Source organism: Ahaetulla prasina, chromosome 4 (assembly GCF_028640845.1).
Source record: "Ahaetulla prasina isolate Xishuangbanna chromosome 4, ASM2864084v1, whole genome shotgun sequence".
In the NCBI taxonomy this organism is placed as follows: domain Eukaryota; kingdom Metazoa; phylum Chordata; class Lepidosauria; order Squamata; family Colubridae; genus Ahaetulla; species Ahaetulla prasina.
In genome coordinates, this window is record NC_080542.1 from 27,018,270 (window position 1) to 27,042,636 (window position 24,367).

Below are 24,367 nucleotides of genomic sequence, written 5' to 3' on the forward strand. Positions count from 1 at the left end.
ATCTCTTTCCTTCTGCCAGGTCATTCCCACACACCACTACAAGGTTTGAACTGAACTGAAACCTACACACATGTATGTACAAATCACTTGGAAATAACAGAGTGTATTTTAGCATGGATAGTTTACACTCAAATGTGCATACTGCATAATAGTTTAAAATTGGTATCCAAATTAATTGCCACGAATAAACCTGCAGCAGATAATCAGAAATAAAGTAATTAGAAGAATACACAGATAAAAATAAAGATCTAGGAACACTCCCTTCATCTGCAAACAATATTGGGATACAGTCATTGCAAAGTTTTTGTTCAACCAGATATTGTTTTTTTCAGCATAGCACTACCAGAGTAAGTGGGAAAAAATGTTCTACATTTCTATCATCCATCAAATTTTTGGAAATCTACAAGCCCATTTCCTGAAGAATAAAAACATGTCTTCAGCTAATTTCAACTAATTTTCATTTAGAATATTTGATACCAAAAATAAAACATTTAAATTGAAGCAACAGACATTTTTCCTTTTAAACCTAGGTATCACAGGTAAGCCGACTGAAAGAAAACACAAAAGGTTTTTTTTTAAACATGACAGCGGCAACAAGACTTTTATATGCACAGAATTGGAAAGATACACAAATTCTCACGCCTGAAGAGTGGATCATGAAACTAATGGAACTGGCACAGATGGGAAAATTGACTACTTTGATGAAAGACAAAAGTTTTTCTAGGTTTGTTTCTACTAGGAGATCATGTTGAATGTCTTGGTAGAGTGAGATGAAAATGAAGTTTTGGTTTTAGAATGTGATGATTAGATTTGTTATAACTATATAAATATTGGGCATTTTTATCATTACTAGATGTATATTTTTTAATATTTATGTTTAAACAGAAGTTATTTTTATATCTAACTTTTGTGTGTTTGTGATTATTTGGTCTGTATGTTGTTTATATGCTTTTATTTTAATCTAGAGTAAGTGGTTATTTTGTTATATATTTTTATCTGTACTGAAGTCAGAAGTCAATTTTTTGTATCTCTTTCCACCCTTTTTTCTTCTTTTTTCCCTTTAATCCCTTTGCCTTTTTTTAACCTTTTTGTATTTGTTATTTTGTATTTTAATGGTGTTTGAAATTTGAAATTGAGTAAAGTTTGTTTTTAAAAAACCCAAATAAAGCATTGAACAAATAGCAACAATATAATCCAATAGCATCACATCAATTTCACCTCCATACAAACAACACAACAGTTCTGTCATATCCCAGTGACAGTTGTGAAGGTCTGTGGGAATCTGAGTTGTGAAATTCATCTAAGGTAGGAATCCTTTAAATAAGTGTTTCTCAACCTTAGATACTCTAAGCAATCTGGACTTCAAATCCCAGAATTCCCACACCAATATACTGGACTAGAGAATTCTGGAAGCTGAGGTCCACGCATCTTGCCAAAGTTGAGAAACACTGCTTTAAACATTGCAAGATTCTTTATTACCTATATTAATATTAATAGATAGTAAGCAAATAATAGAGGTTGCCATTTGTTAAAGTTATTAAACTAAAAATCGATTATATATCTCTGATCAGTTTTATTTGTAATTGCAAACTCTACAAAACACCAGTAAAAGCACTAAATGTTTTATTCCACATGACAGAAGACATACAAGTGAATATTAGGACAGAAGAGATGCTTGGACTACTTTCAAATGCAGTTGGGTTGGATGAATAATTCTGTTTCCTATGAATGCATGTTGTTTCATTTTAAAGTAAACATTTCTGTCTCTCACGGGTGCAAAATCAAACTATGCATGTAATCCCCAAGGAAATATTACCATGTTTCCCCAAAAATAAGACCCTGTCTTATATTGTTTTGAACCCTGAAATAAGCGCTTGGCCTTATTGCCATGCACTCAAAGGCCTGATTGGGCTTATTATCAGGGGATGTCTTATTTTGGGGGAAACAGGGTAGAAATTCGACATGGAATTAGATTTTTATTGGATAGGAAGGGGAAAATGATTTTGTGCGCTTATTTAATTCCTTATCTTTTGATGCAACTAATGGAATCAGAAAAAAATGAAGCATTAGATACACATATATCTGCATAAACCAATGAAGAATGTAGAACAGTATATTATTTGTACAGTAGTAGTAGAAAACATGCCTAAAATAGAATGTGAGTAAGATGTGACACACAGGCCACCTAATCCACTCCCTATTGCTAGAGGGTCACCAATTGAAAGCTATCCATTTGAACACAAAAGCATCAAGTAAGAAAAACCTTTGATTGTCAGCCAGAATAGTCAAAAATCTATGATAGAGGAAAGTGAATTGACCCTGTTGTGAAAATATCTGGCCTTTTCCTTGAAATGCTCAGTTGGTTATTGATTTATTGTTATTTTTTTAAAAAAAGAATGTCTCAAAAGTCCTTTAACTTAAATAAATGTAAGTAAAGTTATGAAGATGCCATTCAGCTTTAGTTGCTTTCTCAGAAACAAATGAGCTTTGTCTTTTAATCATTTGGCCAACAGGGCCCCAAGCCATTGGAATAACAACTGATGGCTGATTAAATTGAAATCTACTGTACGACAATGAGAAAACATCAGACATATTAGGCATAAGCATACGAGGCTATTATTTTGACTTCAGCTGACCTTCTCTCATTATTCTTCCAGCCTGCCTCACAACATTGTTTATATTGTTTTATTTATTAAATGTATATGACCCCCTCTCACTATCAAAAGCAACTCTGGATGACTGTTTCTAGCCATCATCCTGGTGACCAAATAGGAAGGAAGCTAAAGAAAGTTGACTTGACAATATTATTTGTAAATGTTGGAAGCTGCCATCAAACATTGGTTTTGTAGCTCAGCAGCAGAATGGGAGAGGTTCTCTGAGGTTCAGGCCTGAATCTTCCAACCCTCTCTGAAAATATTAGGAGGTTGTAGTACCTGGAAGCTTTTGCATGCCAGGGTATAACTCTTTCACTGAGCTATGCTCCCAGCTAAATGAACACAGCTGCCTAATGAACAATCTGTTTCATTACTGACTTTCCTCAGTGGAAAAAGGACTTTTCCTGCTCTGCTGCAGAGATTTTTCTTAAAGGGTTAGGACTGAGACAAATACCACCTGTATGCAAAATCCCTAAATTTATAGCTCAGAGGAGTTACATCATTTCAAATACATAAAATTATACGGCTGGAAGAGACCTTGGAGATCTTCTAGTTTAAACCCCTGCCCAAGTCAGGAGTACAGGTGAGTCCTCGACTTACAACAGTACTTTTAATGACTATTCAAAGTTACAACTTTGAAAAGTGACTAATGACCATTTTTCACACTTAACAATCATTGCAGCATCCCCATGGTCACAGAATCAAAATCTGGACACTTGGCAACTGGTTCATATTTATGACGATTGCAGTGTCCTGGGATCACGTGACCATCTTTTGCGACCTGGCAAGCAAGGTCAATGGGAAAGCTAGATTCACTTAACAAATGTTTTTCTTAGCAACCAAAATTGTGTGCTTAATTGTGGTTGTAAGTTGAGGACCATCTGTAGCACAAATAGCTGTGAATTATTTGGCTTTTTTGACATTAGGGCTGTTATCCAGAAATCTAGATTGCAATAAATGGGGCGACCCTGGCTTCTTATCTCCCTCTTTTCTAACCCACTCCCCTTTTCTTTATTATGCCTGAATTCTCTGATATTTAGTATAGGGAGAAGGACTCCTGAAATTCCTATTATCTCTTACTTTGGAATAAGACTACAGAATTACTTCTGAATTGGCATGTGTAACATCAGGTTATGCATGAAACAAAAAGCAGAGGGTCAGCAAGAAAAAGTGGAAGAGAAGAAGACAGGTGAAGTCACTGGACTTCTGGACTCAGCAATATATTAGGAACTATTAGGAGAATTTCCAGTTGGAGTCTGGAAACGTAATGGTTCATCACCATCATCATCATGTCTGGAAACCTGTTCTTGTATTTTAAAAATGGAATTATTCCATGAAGTATGGTGAATGCAGAAACCATGCATATATTGGTAAGAAAATAAATCCTTGCCGAGCTTCTTAAGGCCATGAAACAAATGGTAGCCACTATTTTCTGACCACTCTGAGGGCAGTGGAATTTTCTGTTGCAGCTGTGAAGTTTAATCTTTTCCATCAGAACCACAGGAAGATTGTTTAGAAGCAGCTAAGCCAACTCGGTCATGATCTCGGTCAAAGACTGAGTAATATCGTCGGAGGAAAACATCTCCCAGGATCCAGAGTGGTCCTGTGGGCTTTGGGATGTCGAGGGTCATGAATCCACTGATGCAAGCAGTCACCTTTGCCTGTCTCACCTGTGGAAGAAAGGAGACACTTGAATGATGAGCTTATGGACCTCAAGATTTCACATTTTCATCATGATCCATGATCCATGACAGCTGAAGAACAGAGAATCTTTTTTTCCTCCTAGCATAATATGGGTTACTGTCTGACAGAAACTTAGAGATTTTTCCACTCCTCCACTTCTTGCTCAACTTCTTGCGCCATTTGTAATCCAAGATGTCAACAACTGAACTTTCAACTTTTTGGACAGATGGCCGCATCCAGTGAGACCCCAGTGACAAACTTTGGCCCCATGATTGGAGTCCAACCCTACTGGAGGATGCCAGACTGTGTAAGTTGAGCTGGAGTAAATATTTATTGGAAACATGAATGCGTTTAGTTTAGTTTACTTTATTGTCATTGTACGTCGTACAACAAAATTAAATACCATCTTCAGTGTACATTATAACTATAAAAATAACGACATTATCATGTTGTATCCTCTGGTTTCATTTTTTTAATTTGTAAAATGAAATATGGTCTCTGGAGGAACAAATCTCTGCCATTGATTTTATAGGCTTTTAAGTATTCGTGATATTATGAGGAGATCACTGATTTCAGATTTCCATGAGGTGGAGTTGAAAAAATCAAGATGGAGTTATGACAGTGTGATTGATTTTATATGCATTGGGCCACCATCTTGACATTTTTCTTCACACTTTGTGGACATCTTTGGTTCAAAATATGCTCAGCCAGTACTGTTGCATTTGGGGACCTCTTTTTTGAGTAGGATCTTAACCTTCTGCCCTGGTCATGATCTGGTTCCATCACCAAGACAACCTAATCTAGGGAACTGTACCACAATTTCAATTTTAAAATCTTGGGAAAATTCTTCGCTGACTGGAGCTCACTTCTAGCACAACCAAAATGGTAACTATCTACTTTCACCTTAACAAAAAAGTTGCATATGAAACCCCAAAGGTCTACTTAAACAGCAACTTACTCCCCTATAATCCCCATCCAGGTCCCTTGGAGTAACATTGGACTGGACTCTCTCCTATAAGAGACACCTAGAGAATATGGCAGCAAAAATCAATACTAGAAATAACATACTCCAGAAATTATATGGAACTAAATAGAGAGCTTCAGCTGCCACACTCAGAACATCAGCACTAGGATTGGTCTACTCCGCAGCAGAATACTGTGCCCCTGTATGGCTTAACAGCTGCCATACTAGTAAGTTAGATGCCAGACTGACATCAGCTGACTGTTGATGAGGATTATAAGTAGATGCATTACAATCACTCCAACTTGCTGGCTTCCTCTTTTGAACCATACAGCATTGTCAGCTTTATTGTTCATTATTTTTCTGTATTCCCTCACTAGTGTATCGTGCCTTCGTAAGCAGATAAATGAGAAAGGTCGACATGCAGTACTGGAAGATGCAAATTCAGGAAGCCCCCCATTGGCACTTGCACAAAATCTGCCAAACAACTAACAACTCAATTCCCAATGGAAAGTCAAATGGGCTGCTGAATGCCCAGAATAAGAAAAACATAAATGACCCCACAAAAAAGGTGCCAGGCTCTGAATTACTATGCCAGCAATGGACAAACTTGAATAGGATTCACACCTCCCATGGTGTCTGCTGGAACTCCCAGTATAAATGGGGCATAGTATCTTCCCCTCAGTGAGACGTCTAACTATAGATCAGGGGTCTCCAACCTTGGCAACTTTAAGACTTATGGACTTCAACTTCCAGAATTCTGGGAGTTGAAGTTCACAAGTCTTAAAGTTGCCATGGTTGGAGACCTCTGCTATAGATCACATTATGACTGGTTGTAAGTTGAGGACATACAGGTAGTCCTTGACTTACCACAGTACTTTTAGTGACTGTTCAAAGTTACAACGACACTGAAAAATGTGACTTATGACCAGGGGTGGGTTCTACTTACCTTTCCTACCGGTTTGCATCGTGCCCGCACACATGCGCAGATCGTCTTTGATGACGTTCAGGTCAGTGGGCGGAGCCTCCCGCCTGTTTTACTACCGGTTCTATAGAACCGGGGCGAACCAGGGGCAACCTACCACTGCTTATGACCATTTTTCACACTTACGACCTTTGTAGCAGCCCCATGATCATGTGATCAAAACTCAGATGTTTGGCAACTGATTCATACTTATGACCATTGCTATGTCCCAAGGTCATGTAATCTCCTTTTGTGACCCACTGACAAGCAAGGTCAAGGGGGAAACAAGATTCATTAAACAACAACTGGGTTACTAACTTATCAACTGTAATGATCCATTTAACAACTGTAGCAAGAAAGGTCATAAAAAGATGCAAAACTCACTTAACGAAAGTCTCACTTAACAGAAATTAGGGGCTCAGTGGTGGTCATAAACCGAGCACTACCTGTATACCAGTCCAGGTAGTTTTTTAATAGAAACGATGCTGCACTTCACTGGTTGGGTGGCCTAAAGATTGGGATTTGAATATAGACCTTTTTAACATTTATATTTTATTGTGTTTTATTAATCTAGGTGTAATGTTAATATGTAGTGCTATTCCATGTGTGATATGTCATGCTCTAAATAAATAATCAATTTCAGTGAAAACTGAATTAAACCTCGCATTGGAAGCAGAAAAATGAACCCAACAAAACATGGTTTTCTGGATGTATATTAAGAGTCCCACTCCCAGCTACCCTGTTTTCTCCTGTGGATTTCATTGGCTTATCTCACCTGGAGAGTATATTCTTCGGGGGTCAGGGTATAGGGTCTGCCATCCAGATGAAAAGTGATGCTGGGCATCTCAGGTATTTTCTGGCAATCTATTATGTACTGGGAGAAGGAAAGGGAGACAGGCATGAAGAAGGAAAAAAAGGTTTCATATCACTCTCACGCTTATACAAAAGTGCTGGTTTTTTCCCTCTTCTCTTGGGCCAATCCCTTGCTGATTCTCATTACACTCGCTGCCTGAGACAGGTGGAAAAAACTGTCACTGTTGAACATGACAATCTTGTTTCTTGGTTTTTCTCTTCCCTGTCACGTCCAGCAAAATTCAGCAGGTGACATAATGCCACCATGCAGTGACTTTGCTGCCGGCAGGAGAAGGAACAACAAAAAGCAATGACTTCAGGCCATTTCTATATCTCCTGTAGGCCTCTTTGCAACTTCAAGGAAATTCCTTTGAAAGGGAATCCTGCATGGTGTCTGGTCCACAATGAGTGTTTTTGTCAGAAATTGGAAACATACGCCAGATTTCAGCAAAAAAAGTCATAAATCACACTCATGTGACCTTGGGCTGCTATAAATGCATGCCGGTTGCCAAGTACCCAAAATGCAATTATATGACTGCAGAAGAAATGGGTGGCTATCAGAATTTCGAATCCAGGTCATAAGGATCTTGTACCATCATAATTGTGAACAGTCGCTAAGCAACCATTCATAAGTTGAGGACTATCTGTATACAGCCGTGATGGCTGTCCTATGGCATGTGTGCCACAGGTGGCACTCAGCACCCTCTCTGTGGACATGTGAGCTGTCGCCCTGTTTAGCTCTGCCAAACGTGCATGCACCTCTCACCATCCAGGAGGTCTAAGCAGTCACTGGTATAGAGTCTATGAAGTCCCATTTCAATATTTTTTTTCCAATATTTTTTCTATGTCTGCAGTCACAAACCTCCTCCATCACTTCATCTTTTGAAGAGTGGAAACTTTTAGCTTTGCAAGCCTTCCACTCAAAGTTTGAGTACTGAAAACAGAAACAAGCAGTGCTATATTGACGGTATCAGAGCTTCATGGAAGAGGGGAAGGAAGACCTTGGTACTCAACTGCTTTGAATTGGACAATTGAATTGGAGGATCACTTAAACATGAGCCAGCAGGGTGCAGCGGCAGCCAAAAAAGCTAATACAGTCCTTGGTTGTATTAACAGAGGCATAGAGTCAGTATCACATGATATATTAGTACTACTTTGTAAAACCTTAGTAAGGCCACACCTGGAATACTGCACCCAGTTTTGGTCTCCACATTACAAAGAAGATGTTGAAAAAGTTGAGAAAAGTAACCAAGATGTTTAAAGGACTGGATATTAAAACATATAAAGAACAGTTGCAGGATTTGGGTTTGACTAGTCTAGAGAAAAAGACTAGGGGTGACATGATAGTAATATTCCAGTATTTGAGAAACTACTACAAAGAGGGGGTGGTCAACTTATTTTCCAAAGCACCAGAGGGCAGGACAAGAAACAATGGATGGAAACTAATCAAGAAGAGAAGCAACCTGAAATTAAGAAGAAACTTCCTAATACTTAAGACAATTACTGAGACCTGGTTGGGCACAGAAGGGGGCGTTCCCCTCGTCGAGATGTGCCCACCGGGCTTCCATGCATTTCATCAGTCGAGGGTTCAAGGCAGGGGTGGGGGGGTTGCGGTTATTATAAATGAGAGTTTGGATCCGAGGGAGGTCTCTGTCCCGCAGACAGCTGGATGTGAGTCTCTCTCTGTGCGGTGGGCCATGGGGTACAGATGGGTTTACTGGTCATGTACCTGGCTCCCTGCCACGTGACAGCAGCCCTGCCCGAGCTGCTCGACGTGATAGCCGAGGCGGCAGTTGATACCTCCAGGCTTATGGTCATGGGGGATTTCAATCTGCCGTCAGTAGGTGAGTCATCGTCGTCAGCTCGGGAGTTCATGGCCTCCATGGCAGCCTTGGACCTGACCCAGTTAGTGAATGGTCCCACACACACTGGGGGACACACGGTGGATTTGATTTTTGTCTCGGGACAGTGGCTGAATGATCTGGATGTGGGGGACTTAGTCATTACTCCCCTGCCGTGGACAGATCATTCTCTCCTTCGCCTGGACTTTCGGACCGCAGACCCTCACCGCAGGGAGACGGAGCCAGTTCGTTGGTTCCGTCCCAGGCGCCTGATGGACCCGAATAGATTCCTGACGGAGCTTGGGTCATTTCCTGAGGAGCTGGCCCACGGCTCGGCCGAGGAACTCGCTACCACCTGGGAAAGGGTGGCGGCGGGGGCTTTGGACCGCATCGTGCCGATGCGGCCTCTGACCCGGCGCTGCTCTTGACCAGCTCCTTGGTTTACTGAGGAGTTGAGAGAGATGAAGCGCCGGAGAAGACGCTTAGAGAGCGCCTGGAGGGCCAGCCGCTCTGAATCTGACCGAACACTAGTACGGTCACATATTCAGACCTATCTAGTGGCAATAAGGACGGCAAAGCAAGTATACTTGGCCGCCCTTATAGCATCGGCAGATAACCGCCCAGCCGCCTTGTTTAGAGCGACCCACTCCCTTCTGTTTCAGGGGGCTCGGGAGGACCCCTTGCAAGGTCGGGCTGAGGAATTTGGAAGTTATCTGCACGATAAAATCGCTCAGATCCGGGATGGGTTGGACACAGATTGGGTAGATCTGGACGGGATGACGCGAGCACGTCTTGAGAACATTGTTTGGGCTGAGTTTGATTCTGTGACTCCCAATGACATGGACAGGATACTGGGGAGGTTGAATGCCACCACATGTTTATTGGACCCATGTCCCTCCTGGTTGGTACTGGCCACCCAGGAGGTTACACGAGGCTGGCTCCAGGGAATTAACAGCGCTTCTCTGAGGGAGGGAGTCTTCCCAGCCGCCTTGAAAGAGGCAGTGGTAAGGCCCCTCCTTAAGAAGCCTTCCCTGGACCCAGCTATTTTGGCTAATTATCGTCCAGTCTCCAATCTTCGCTTTCTGGCAAAGGTTGTAGAGTGTGTGGTGGCTTGGCAACTCCCCCAGTACCTGGAGGAAACTGTTTATCTACACCCATGCCAGTCCGGCTTCAGGCCTGGGTACAGCACAGAGACGGCTTTGGTCGCGTTGGTTGATGATCTCTGGAGGGCACGGGACAGAGGTTGTTCCTCTGTTCTTGTCCTGTTAGATCTATCAGCGGCGTTCGATACCATCGACCATGGTATCCTGCTGCGGCGGTTGGAGGGCTTGGGGGTGGGAGGCACCGTTTTACGGTGGTTCTCCTCCTACCTCTCCGACTGCTCGCAGATGATGTTGACAGGGGGCAGAGATCGACCCCTAGGCAACTCACTTGTGGGGTGCCGCAGGGGTCGATCCTCTCGCCCCTCTTGTTCAACATCTATATGAAGCCGCTGGGAGAGATCATCCATGGTTTCGGGGTGAGCTGTCAGCTGTATGCTGACGACACTCAATTGTACATCTCCACCCCGAACCACCCCAACGAAGCCATCGATGTGATGACTCAGTGTCTTGAGGCCGTTCGGGTCTGGATGGGGACAAACAGGCTCCGACTCAACCCATCCAAGATGGAGTGGCTGTGGATGCTGGTGTCCCGGCACAGTCAGCTTACTCCACCGCTGACTGTGGGGGGCGAATCATTAGCCCCCAGGGAATTGGTGCGCAATTTAGGCGTTCTCCTGGATGCATGGCTGTCTTTAGAAGATCATTTGACAGCCGTCGCCAGGGGAGCTTTTTATCAGGTTCGCCTGATTTGCCAATTGCGCCCTTTCCTGGACACGTTATGCACGGTCACTCATGCCCTCGTCACTTCCCGTCTGGATTACTGCAATGCTCTCTACATGGGGCTCCCCTTGAAGAGCATCCGGAGGCTCCAACTAGTGCAGAATGTGGCCGCGCAGGGGATTGAGGGAGCTCCTCGTAGCTCCCATGTAACACCTCTCCTGCGCAGGCTGCATTGGTTGCAGGTGGTCTTCCGGGTGCGCTTCAAGGTGTTGGTTATCACCTTTAAAGCGCTCCATGGCATTGGACCGGGATATTTACGGGACCGCCTGCTGCCGACAGTTACCTCCCATTGTCTGATATGTCCAGTGCGCGCCCACAGGGAGGGTCTTCTTAGGGTGCCGTCGGCTAGTCAATGTCGTCTGGCGGCCCCTAGGGGAAGGGCGTTCTCTGTGGGGGCCCCGGCTTTATGGAATGAGCTGCCGGTGGGACTCCGTCTCCTCCCTGATCTCCGGACCTTTAAGCGCGAGCTCAAGACTTTCTTTTTTCACCAAGCGGGGCTGGCCTGATTGATTTTAGTATGGAGGTTTTAGTGGGTTTTAATAGGGTTTTACTAAGGTTTTAGTTTTGATAAATTTTAGCTAATATTTTAAGTTACAGCGATTGAATCAGTTTTTTAAACTTGATATTTTATTTTAAATTTGTTGGGATTCTTGTCGTTTTATTGGCTGTACATCGCCCTGAGTCTTCGGAGAAGGGCGGTATAAAAATATGAATAAATAAATAACTAAACAATTAACCAGTGGAACAGCTTGCCATCAGAAGTTGTGGATGCTTCATTACTGGAGGTTTTTAAGAAGGGATTGGACAACCATTTGTCTGAAATGTATAGAGTCTCCTCCCTGAGTTGGAGGTTGGACTAGAAGACCTCCAAGGTCCCTTCCAAGTATATTCTGAATTGAATTGAGTTGTATTGAAATGGTACAATGTATGTTGACATGAAAATTATGTCCTGGTATTCATTGTTTGTTGGGTACTCAGTGCACAAACTAGAACTTGTCGGTGACAGCTGTTTTGTGACTCACTATATTATTCCTTATGGGTAAATTTATTTGATTCTCATCGTTTTTGATACTCATCACGCCTCCTGGAACTAATTAAGGATGAGTACCAAGGTACCGCTATAGAAGGAAGGAGACAGTGAACACCTCCTCCACCGCCAGGATTCATATCAGTACCACTTTAAGGGTTAGCTTTTGAGTATTATTAGAGGGCACAGATGCATTTGCAGACCCGCTAAGTTTGAATAAAAGATGAGTTTGGCCTCAGCCCCTGAAAATGGGACTTGCTCTGATTGTTCCATTCTGTGCATGTTTCATGTTTGTTCTAGAATGAAGAGGAATGTCACTCTGCCAGGTCTGCTATAGAGCAAAATGCAAAGTCTGTGACCAGTAAATGTGCTACTCTTGGGCCTCTTTATCTCAAGCACTTTCTGGGGTGGTAGGAGATTCCATCCATCTGATTTTTATTTTTTAAATATTCTTTTAGTGAGATTATATAAACCAGAAGCAGATGTACTGTGAAGAAGAAACGCCTGCCTCTAGCATAGTGTTTCTCAGTCGTGGCATCTTTAAGATTTATGGATGTGTCCTGGCTGGGGAATTTTGGGATGTCTTAATATTGCTAAGATTGAGATACACCGCTAGCATCCTCATTATTTCCATGAATCCTTTTGGGCAGTAGTTGGGGCATTGTGTGCCAACAGGCTGTTTCAAAATGAGCTGTGAAATTGGGTTTTGGAACCCTAAAAACGGTGGCAGGAGGGGAGCCTTCTGTAATATGCCATTTAGGGAATAGCCAAGATGCAGCAAGTATTTTGAGAGATTGCCCATATCAGAGGTGGTATTCAGCAGGTTCTGACGAGTTCTGGAGAACCTGTAGCAGAAATTTTGAGTAGTTTGGAGAACCGGTAAATACCACCTCTGACTGGCCCGCCCCCGTCTATTCTCTGCCTCCCAAGTCCCAGCTGATTGGGAGGAAATGGGGATTTTGCAGTAACCTTCCCCTGGAATGGGGTGGGAATGGATATTTTACAGTATCCTTCCCCTGCCATGCCCACCAAGCCAGATCACAGAACCAGTAGTAAGAAACCCACCACTGGCCCATATATACTTATTGGCTCCCAAAAGCTGCCTGCTAAAATAATGAAATCAAGGCTAAGGTTATCAGATCTGAGTTACAAAACTTTGAAAGACCGCTGGGTGACAGCAAATTGTTGGTGCTTGGGACGCTCACTTGCTGCTGTCCAGTGGTCATCTGGAGATTTGCAGCTCAGATGTGGTTGTTCTAGGATGCGTCCTCAAAGGAACATCTCTTCCTTACCTGTCCACCGAAAGCATGTTGAGCACCAATTATTTCGTGCAGAGCCTTTATGTCCACGCTTGGCCCTGTAATGAGAGAGGTCCCGGTGTCCACAATGCCTTGGCAACTGTCCTTGCAGAGGGTGGATGAATTGGTAGCTTCAAGCAGGTTCCATGGCCAACATGACTTCTCCTTGCGTTGTTTCTCTATGGTTATCCTAAGCAGAGTGTTTGGAAAAGAAGAGGGATTTGAAACTTGGTTTAGATTGGGGGAAAAAGCTCAATGGGAGGTGAGAGAAATTGCCAGAACATTAGAGGCAGAGAGGCTATACAGTTTGAAGGGTTTGCACCCAGGATCTTCTTCCAGTTCTCTTGCCACAGCAGAGGACATGGAGGAAGAGATAATCTTTGACTCAATTGGTATTGGTTGTTATGTGAATTGCACCTCATTTTATGGCCTTTTGCTACAGTCATTAATCAAATCACTGGGACTGACTTTGTTGGAAGCCCCCTCAGAAGGTCACAAATAGCAACTCCAGAACGCAGCAACCTTTGTAAATACAGGATGGTTGCAAAGTGCCCTTATTCTGATCATGTGTAACCACTGTAATTGTGAGGACCAGGTAGACATCACTTTTTTCAGAGTCACAACTTTGCATGGTTGTTAAATGAATGGTCATAGTTCTTGGAGCATCTGTATCTGGACTGTGCCGCTTTTAGAGTCTGGTGGGAATATTGTCTGATGGTCTGCTGCTTTATTCCAAAACCAACCACTACTTTCATCCTGCATACATTTATGTGTTAGGGAAGAGGATGTAGCCTCAACTTCTTGTTGAGGTGGTAAATTTTTATGCCCTGGAATCACATTGGATTAGCCCTCAGATAAATTCAAATGCAAACTGACCACATTATCTGTAGTTTGAGAAGGCATTCATAAAATCATGGCCTTTTAAAGCTTGGAGCTGGGTCACTGCAAACTGACCTTTTTTTAATTTAAAATTTGATTGTTCAAATTAAGTGATTAACATAAACATGGAGTGAGCCAGCCAAGAAAGATCAATGGCAGCAATTTTCTTTCATTAACATCATTAATATTTGGGGAGAAGGAACAGAGGACAGGATTCACAGTTGCCTTGGAGAGACAAAATAATTGTGCCCAATGTAGGCTAGATGATTGACATCCCTGGCCTCTGTTAGTAAGGATGACCAAAGCATTTTGGAAGAAAAAAATATATTAAGTGAGGTGTAACAGGGAAAGTGAAAGAGATTCTCTCTTTTCTACATATGGGCTATAAAAGAGGCAGTTTCATCCAGTGGTAAAATCCAATTTTTTTTACTACCGGTTCTGTGGGCATGGCTTGGTGGGCGTGGTGTGACTTGGTGGGTGTGGCTTGGTGGGCATGGCAGGGGAAGGATACTGCAAAATCGCCATTCCCTCCCCCTCTCCTGGGGGAAGGATATTGCAAAATCTCCATTCCTATCCCACTCTAGGGCCAGCCAGAGGTGGTATTTGCCACCAGATCTCCAGAACCTGTCAGAACTTGCTGGATTTCACCCCTGGTTTCATCCAGTGGTTAAGGCACCAGGCTAGAGACCAGGAGACTGTGAGTTCTAGTCTCATTTTAGGCATGAAAACTGGCAGGATGACTGAGCCAGTGACTTCCCCTCTCAATCCAATGCACCTCACAGGGTTGTTGTTGTTGACAAAATAGGAGGAAGAAGGATCATTATGCATGTTGTTGCCTTGAGTTACTTTTAATGTAATAAAGGTGGGATAAAAATCTAATAAATAATGGTTTCTACACAGAGTTCCCAATGAATCTCTTATACATCTGCTACAGGCGAAATAAGGGTTGCGCTAAGGCAGGATGTACAATCCTGGCTAAAATTTTATCTTTCATACATCATCTTGACATTTTCACCCAACCTTGCTGTCCTTCAGGAAGGTGAAGTATGTTACCCAGAATTCTAAGCAGTGACGATGCTGATAGAAGGCTTATGGAATTCAGTCCATGCATCTGAGGGACATTTATGCTGGGGAAAGCTGCTCTATCCAGTCTGCCTTATTAGACTACAATACCCATCGGCCCAGATTGGCCATGCAATCCATACTAGGTTGGGGAAAACTGTGTTTAGTGATCAGAGAAGAAAGCTGGAGGGGACTGTTTCTTTCTTTCTGATGCCTTTAAGCTCTTGCAGGAATATCACTCAGGACAAGAAAAGAAAAGGAAAAAACCCCAAAGAAAATAGCATAATAAAGGATAGCAGACCTGAATGTCATTTTTTTAAAATACTACAGCATTGCCCTCTAGTGTTGAGGGGTGTCATTGCAAGCAGCTAAACTCAAGCTGGCACAAGTGATTGCGTACTTACAGGTAGTCCTCAACTTACAACCATTTGTTTTATTAGCGACTGTTCGAAGTTACAATGGTATTGACAAAAGTGATTATGACCGGTTCTCATAATTATGACCATTGCAACATCTCCATAGTCACATGATCATAATTTGGACATTTGACAAATAGCATGTATTTATGATGGTTGTAGCATTTTGAGAGTGTCATTCACTTAATTGCAGTTATTTTCTTAACAACCGAATCAGCAAAAAAGGTCATAAAATGGGATAGGACTCACTTAACCACTCTCTTACTTAGCAATGGAAATTTTGGGCTCAGTTGTGATCATAAGTTGAGGATACCTCTCATTTTATCCAAGCAGATACCCTCTGAGCTTTTTATGTGTGTGTGTTAACAAAATCATAATTTCTCGCATGTGTGGCAATCCAGTATGGGGGATCTAAAGGTATACTCACTTGTCCATCTTGATCTGCCAGTAGGCTTTGCGTGACACTGGGATGTAGTGAAGCTTTCCCACATAGGCATTGTGGTTGATGCCTCCAAAAATAACTTCACCTCCATTGTCTTGTTGTGAGGTCTTGTTGGTGCTAAGAGAAACATTGCAAAAGTTAAAACAGATGTCTTAAGCCCCAGTGTCATTTACTGCAAGAAAGTTCACTTTTCCAAGATGGCTAAAGTCTTGAGGTTTTAATGGTTGCAGAAAGGAGTAATTATGATACACGGGGTATGTTAATTTATTTCAACTGTTTCCTTTATTGTATTATAAGCTGCACCCAGGATCAGTTTTAAGTGTGTCTAGTGTCTAGGACATGGGAATAGAAATCAGGACAACATCAAAATGTTTTGGACAATTAAAAACCCAATCCAGCAATTGCCCTTCACGGTTTTTGGGTCTACCCTTACTAAGGCTTTAGGTGTCTGTGCTAATTCTATTATGGCTACCCAGCCTCCAACCCCACCTCCAATATTCCATTCCTCTATCCCAGTGTTTTTTTTCTAATTTGGGCACTTTAAGCATTCTGCCTGAGGAATTCTGGGAACGTCATAAAGTTTGAAAAATTCTGTTCTTCCCCATCAATATATATATTATATAACAATATAACTATACTTATAATTTATATTTATATAAATTATGAATTATAATTATAATTAATTATATTTATAATTATAATATAAATAATATAAATAACAATATATCATCAATATATTGTTTCCTATCATTATATCCAATTAATATAGTCATCACATACTTATGCTCACATATATGCTTATATATTATATAGTTATTTTCATGCTTATGCTTATATATACTGTTGTGACAAATAAAAAAAAAATATATTCTGGTTAGAACCACCATACCTGGGCTGTACAACATCACACAGCCACTAGATGGTGATAAAGAGGTAATTCTTCACCTGAGCATTGTGAGGAAAAAAAGTGACATTTCTTTCCCCACAAGGTAAATTGTCCCATTAGCTGAAGAGAGACATTTTCATTAGGAAAAGGAAGCATTAATCCCACCCTCCCTGCATTCATTGGCAATTCCAAAGAAAATTATGTTCTAGTTTAAAAATAAAAGTTTAAAATACAGGCAAAAAAGTACTAACCCTTTGATCAGACCATTCAATCAAGGTAACATTTAACAAAAGTTGGTAGCATGCTTAATTTTGCCACCAAGAACCAGGAGTTCACAAAGATTAGTTCTTATCTTGAATTCTCCTTTTTCCATCCAAAAATATATATATACTGTTATTTTGGTAGAGGAATAGGCCAGTGGTGGGATTCAGCCAGTTCGCACCACTTTGGGAGAACCGGTTGTTAACTTACTGAGCAGTTTGGCAAACTGGTTGTTGGAAGAAATCATTAGGGCAGAGAACCAGTTGTTAAATTACTTGAATCCCACCACTGGAATAGGCACATAGCCATTCAGGACAACCCTACTGATTCTTATTTGATAGATTTTGAGATTAAATCCAGATGTTGCACACAGCCCTTGATCAATACCATCAAGTGGGATGATGAGAAGAAACAGGATCAGGTCGCATAGCAAGCCAAAACAGGTTCCTGTTGAATTGGCACTATTCCTACTTCTGAGTAAGCTAGGTTTTGTTGTACTACAAGGGAAGTTTATTTTCTTTCCTTCTGTCCCTTTTTACCCTACTCTTTTTTCACATCATGTACTTCAAGTTCTAGGGCAGCGTTTCTCAATCTTGGCAACTTTAACATGTGTGGACTTCAAGTCCCAGAATTCCTCAGTGGGCATGCTGGCTGAGGAATTCAGGGATTTGAAGTCCAGGTATCTTAAAATTACCAATGTTCAGAGACACTGATCTAGTGCTACCAATAAGAGACAGAGCTTCTTATCCACATTACAGTGTGATATCTGGGGGTCAAAAGCAGGAAAAGAATCATATAGGAAGGGGGTATAGTGATTTTTTTTTAAGATTCTCTGTTAATTTTTTCTTTAACGACATGGTGGTAACCAACTAAACCCATGACTTGTGGGAAATGGAGTTTTTATAAAGCCAAGAATAATGTTGTAAACCACTGTTTCTTAACCAGGGCAGCTTTAAGATGTGTACACTTTGACTCCCAGAATCCCCAAGCTAGCATGTTGGCTGAGGAATTCTGGGAGTCAAAGTCCACACATCTTATACACCAAGGTTGAGAAACACTGTTGTAAGTGATCCCTTGCCAATTTTTCAGAACTGGAAAAGTGTAGAATGGTTAAACTAATTGGTTGAGATATTCAAGAACCCAGAAGCCAAATATGAAAAAGTATTAGGGTGTTGGAGAGTTCTCTTGATAAATTACCTTGTTCCCCAATATTTTTTTTTTGAGAATATAGCTATACTTCAGGAAGACAAACAGAAAACATAAGTCTGATGTTTTTACATAGGCTATTAACTCTTAATTACAATGCAATCCCATGTTTTTGACATCTAATTTTTATTGAATAGGTGGGTTTACTAATACCTAGTAAGTGTAACCCAGGAAGCAGCACCAAAGTTTGAGGACATGAGTGCAGTTGCTGCAAACTGGTAAGAATTTGCCAGAGGAATAATTGGATGTTGGGAATGTGATTGCCCAATGTTTTAATAGCTGGAACAGTAAAATGGATAATGGCCCAGAACACAGAGTGGTAGTTGATTGATTGGAGAGTGCAGGCTCCTACATGAGGCAATCTATGTTACGATTGGTTGCTGGGTGTAAAGAGGGCGTTTCCCTTCCCCCCCACCGCCTTTTTCTTCTGTGTGTTCTGTATGCTGTTCTGTGATTTACCTCATGATGTAGTGATGTGCCTGACTATCTTGTCTGCTGTAAATGTAAATTATATTTATTTATATAAAAACTACAAGTTCATGTCATCATCACTGACTCCGTTTGGACACCAGTTGCTCAATTCCTTAACACTCAGGGTTTATAATTGGTTGGATCCAGTGGTGGGTTGCTACCGCTTCTCCCCAGTTCAGGAGAGCCGGTAGCGGAGATGTTGAAGTGACAGCGAACCGGTTTGCTCCGACTGTCATTTGGGCCTGCCTGTCTGCCCCTGCGCTATACCTACCTTTATTCCTCTGTTTTTAGCCCAGCTGAAAGGCGCAGCAGAACAGATTGCAATGCCTTGGCTGTTCAGCAAGTCAATGAGCTTGTGCAATGTGCAAGTTCAGCACGTTTGCGAGCGAAGCAAGCACGTGCGTGCCGATCACACACAAAGCGTGTGCGTGAAGCGAACTGGTGGTAACACCGGTTAGAACTCATCACTGGTTGGATCCAGAAGAGAAAAAAAGAAGATGTGGAGGTAAAAAGGAGCAAAAACCCAAGTGAGTCACAAGAGGAGAAAAAGAGGCTCTTGGCAGACAAAGTGAAGTCTACAAGGACAATCCAACAGGAGGGAAAAGTCATAAGAAGTCATGGAAATGTAGACTTTGAAAAACATATACCGTATATACTCGAGTATAAGCCGAGTTTTTCAGCACGTTTTTTGTGCTGAAAAACGTCCCCTCGGCTTATACTCGGGTCTATACGGCTTATACTCGAGTTTTGTTTTTTTTAAGCCCCTCGGCTTATACTCGAGTATATACGGCTTATACTCGAGTTTTTTTTTTCTTCTTTTTTTCACATTTTACCGGTCGGCGCGGGGAAGCCCTGCCGGTGCAGTGAGAGGGCGGGGCGGGGGAGCCGCCAGCCTTCTCAGCTGAGGGAGGGAGGGTTTCCCCAACCGGTAGGTGCCTCATTTCCCACCCTCGGCTTATACTCGAGTCCCCAGTTTACCCCAGTTTTTGGGGTAAAATTGGGGACCTCGGCTTATACTCGGATCGGCTTATATTCGAGTATATACGGTATAAAGTGTGGAGTTGTAAGTGCAAATCTAAGACTGGGCAGTGAAACAACCTGAGGCAATAAGAAGGAATCAGAGAGAAGATCAATACTTGCTTCAGTCAAAAATGTGTGGATCCTGAATTTCTAGGAAAACACTAGAAAAGAAAAGAAAATCAAGTATGGATAGTCCTTGACTTATGACCAGAATTGGGACCAGAATTTCCATTGCTAAGCAAGGCAGTTATTAAATGAATCGCACCAGAATTTATGAGCTTTTTTGCCATGATTAATGTATGTTATACATATATGCCAGCTGCTGCAATGGTTGTAAACTGAAGAACTAATGGTAACTTGCTACTTTTCAGTGCCAAAGGTGCTTTTTCAAGAGGCAGCTGGTTTCGCTTCTCATCCAAGAAGGTTCTTCAGCTGTTCAAAAAAAGAAAAACCAGAAAGTCCAGCTGCCTCTTGAAAAAGCACCTTTGGGACAACCATGACCTAGATTTCTGAAAATCTCCATAAACCATTTTTCAATGCCATTGCATTGAAATTTTGAATGATTACTAAATGAAAGTTGTAATTCCATCTATAATCAGAAAGATTACTCTCAGTTCTGCCAGAACAGTCAAAAAAAGTCAAGATGGTAGCCAGGACCTCACAAGGAAGCCTTACTCTTTTAATTTGCATTGCACAAACAACAGGTAATAAAATGGGAGGAGCTTTGGCTACAGACTGGCAGCCTCCATCTTGACATTTTTGACCCCTGTCCCTGGATGCCCTGGGAAAGCTCAAGAGTGTGTCCCTGCTGTGGATCCACCATCAGTCAGATGGATCAGGGAAGAAACCAACCTGACTGGCCAGTTGGAGAGACGACTAAGGCCAAGAAACATGGGGAATAGTCCTCCAGGGTTGATGGCTGAGAGAGTGGCTACTGGAAGGCTGGTAACAATATTTTCTTGCCTGGACTCCAATTCCCACCACAGGTAGTGCTCAAACTAATGGTCAATTGCTTAATGATTGTTCAAAGTTATATGACAGATTCTCTCCCCCCCCCCAAAAAAGGTACTTACAACCTGGCACCAATAGTTCCAATAGCTGGTCCTTCCCCTTCCCCATAGTCATATGACGACATGTCAGGTGCTTGGCAACCGGCCAGCATTTATGGCTATTTGCAATATGGCCATTTACGATGTTTTTCCTGAAAATCGGCTTCCAGTTTTCTGCAAAAATGGCCCATAGTGAACAATGGGTTTGCTTTATAATTGAGGTGTTTGCTTTATGACTATGGCATTTGCTTTACCACATTAGCTTAAGGACTCCTGCCAAAAAAGATTTTTAAAATGGGCCTGGTTACGGGGTGATCTGTTTTACAATCGTTATGACATACAATTGTAATGTGCAGGTTCCATTATTGTCATAAGTCAAGGACTACCTTTCTCACATCCACATACAGCCTGCTTCTTGACTGGGGGTGGGGGTGTTAATTTGGTAACTGAAATAGTCCACTGCAAAAGGTCTCAATGGCAGAAGGCTTCATAAGGTGAAGCTGAGAGACTAAAGGAATGACCCAACATTTGAAGAGAGGCAGTTAAGAATGAATGGATATACATATACATATACATATACATATACATATACATATACATATACATATACATATACATATACATATACATATACATATACATATACATATACATATACATATACATATATATATATATATGTAGGTCTTTGGTTATTGGGGTTGTCTCCCGCGTAAAATTGGAAGTGTCTTGGCGACGTTTCAACGAAATCCCATTCGTTATCTTTAGGCTAGGTGTTTACAGCTTCGTGCTTCTAGGAGAAATGTGTAATCGCAGCTGTTTCTTCCTTTTAATTGCTAGTGTGGGTTTGATTATATATACCATGGAAACAGAAGCTAACACCAACTTCCCTTCCTGGATGTCTTAGTCTACAGGAAACCCAATGGCTCCCTAGGACATACCATCTACCAGAAGAAAACACACACAAACCACTATCTGCACGCACTCTCACACCACCACCCAGCACAGATCAACTCCATAGCCAAGACACTCATCTCCAGAACAAAACGCTTAGCTGACGAACAACACCTAAAAACCGAATTACACACTCTCACTAACGTACTAACAGCCAATGGATTCCAAAGAAATAAGATTACCAACCTAATCCAAAAAGAAACCCCCACTAAAATCCAAGACAGAGAACAAGAAAACGGCAAAGCCCTCCTCCCATATATAAAAAGCACCACAGACAGAATCAGTAAGATCCTCCACAAACACAACATCAAGACAGCATTCTGCACAAACAGAAAAATATCCACCAGCCTAAGAAATCCCAAAGACAAAACTGAGTTAGAAAATCAAGGAGTATATGAAATCCCATGCACCGCCTGCCCCACCACATACATTGGACAAATCAACAGAAGAATAAGTGCACGCACTGAAGAACACAAGAACTCAGTCAAAAAAGAGGAACCAACTTCTTCCCTGGTCCAACACCTTAAAGCCACAGGACACTATATTGACTTTAAAAAGACCAGAACTATCGCCAAAACTGAACACTTTAACAACAGAATAATCAGAGAAGCCATCGAGATAGAAAAACGCCCACACAGCATGAACAAACGAGATGATACCTCCCGCCTACCAGACATTTGGAAACCCGCCCTTATTGACAAACGAGTCCCTAACACGAGGAATGACACCAGACCCACACTCACAAGGTCCACACAGGATGTCACCACCACACATCCACCCAGAAAGCAGACCCAAACCCACACTGATCATGAAGCACGACCAAGGACCAGAAGCCAGACCGCAGCTGCAACATTAGCCTTTTCAAACCACTCCAATCCATACATGCAGCAGACTGACACCCACTATGAAGATGTAGCACAACCACAAACATGAAGCCAAACAACAGCAATGCTCCACCAGCTCAAATCCCCCTGCAACTCAGACTAATCTGAGCACAACCAAGCCCCCACCCAAACAGGACACACCCCCAGCCAATCAGAGCACAAAAAAACCCCATCCAATCAGAGCACAGTCAAGCTCCCACCCAATCAGTTCAAACCCCCACTAGCAGTTAAAAAGGAAGAAACAGCTGCGATCACACATTGCTCCCAGAAGCACGAAGCTGAAGCCTGAAGATGACGAATGAGACTTCGTCGAAACGTCGCCAAGACACTTCCAATTTTACACGGGAGAAAACCCGAATAACCAAAGACCTACATACAAACACCCGCAAAAACCTCAGAATATATATATATATATATATATAACAACAGAGTTGGAAGGGACCTTGGAGGCCTTCTAGTCCAACCCCCTGCCCAGGCAGGAAACCCTACACCATCTCAGACAGATGTTTATCCAACATTTTCTTTAAAATTTCCAGTGTTGGAGCATTCACAACTTCTGCAGGCGAGTCGTTCTACTTATTAATTATTCTAACTGTCAGGAAATTTCTCCTTAGTTCTAAGTTGCTTCTTTCCTTGATCAGTTTCCACCCATTGCTTCTTGTTCTACCCTCAGGTGCTTTGGAGAACAGCCCGACTCCCTCTTCTTTGTGGCAACCCCTGAGATATTGGAACACAGCTATCATGTCTCCCCTAGTCCTTCTTTTCGTTAAACTAGACATACCCAGATCCTGCAATCGTTCTTCATATGTTTTAGCCTCCAGTCCCCTAATCATCTTTGTTGCTCTTCTCTGCATTCTTTCTAGAGTCTCAGCATCTTTTTTACATCATGGCCACCAAAATGGAATGCAGTATTCCAAGTGTGGCCTTACCAAGGCATTATAAAGTGTTATTAACACTTCATGTGATTTTGATTCTATCCCTCTGTTTATGCAGCCCAGAACTGTGTTGGCTTTTTTAGCAGCTGCTGCACACTGATGGCTCATATCTAAATGATTGTCCATTAGATTCCAAGATCCCTCTCACAGGTACTACTATTGAGCAAGGTACCACATATACTGTACCTGTGCATGCTCACATACAAGTGAGATGCTCAACATCCCACTTATATGTAAAAAATGTTGTCCGCTACTCTATATAATATGGTAATGCTCACGTTGTATTCACCAGCTGATAATTGTATACTGCAAGATATTGCTCTTGGTGAGTCAGTTGGAAGTAGACTATTAAACCAATTACAAAACAAACTTATCCTCCTGGATGGGAGTGATAGGTGGTGTATTCCAACACATCTGGAAGGCACTAGGTCAGGAGCTTGATCTTCATCTTTATGCAGGAGGGAAGGAAGGGAGATGGGAGGGGAAAGGGAGAGAGAGGGAGGAAGGAAGGAAGAAAGGAAGGAAGGAAGGAAGGAAGGAAGGAAGGAAGGAAGGAAGGAAGGAAGGAAGGAAGGAAGGAAGGAAGGAAGGAAGGAAGGAAGATGGAAGGGGAGGTAGAGGCAGCGGCAGAGGGAGAAAGAGAGAACCAGTTCTGAGCTACTAGTTTGATGTGACTTTAAGTCTAATTTATCTTAATCAGTCATTTTACACCCTACTCAACTTAAGGTTGAGGATCTTC

General features: G+C 42.0%; 1 protein-coding gene and 1 long non-coding RNA gene across 2 annotated transcripts in view; one reads left to right on the plus strand and one right to left on the minus strand.

Annotated features, from left to right (window-relative positions):
* LOC131198465 (uncharacterized) overlaps nt 1-2,550 on the plus strand; it is a 62,676-nt gene extending 60,126 nt beyond the window's left edge. The window contains exon 3 of the long non-coding RNA XR_009155091.1: nt 531-2,550. This is a non-coding gene — a long non-coding RNA (uncharacterized LOC131198465). The remainder of the gene's footprint in view (nt 1-530) is intronic.
* Nucleotides 2,551-2,703: 153 nt separating this feature from the next.
* The window catches only part of LOC131198464 (cathepsin D-like), a 47,135-nt gene continuing 25,471 nt past the window's right edge, over nt 2,704-24,367 (minus strand). Inside the window, exons 6-9 of the mRNA XM_058183135.1 lie at nt 15,948-16,079; nt 13,158-13,353; nt 7,038-7,136; nt 2,704-4,324 (exon numbers count right to left, since the gene is read on the minus strand). Coding sequence (XP_058039118.1) covers nt 4,133-4,324; nt 7,038-7,136; nt 13,158-13,353; nt 15,948-16,079 — 619 coding nt within the window. The 3' untranslated portion in view covers nt 2,704-4,132. The remainder of the gene's footprint in view (nt 4,325-7,037; nt 7,137-13,157; nt 13,354-15,947; nt 16,080-24,367) is intronic.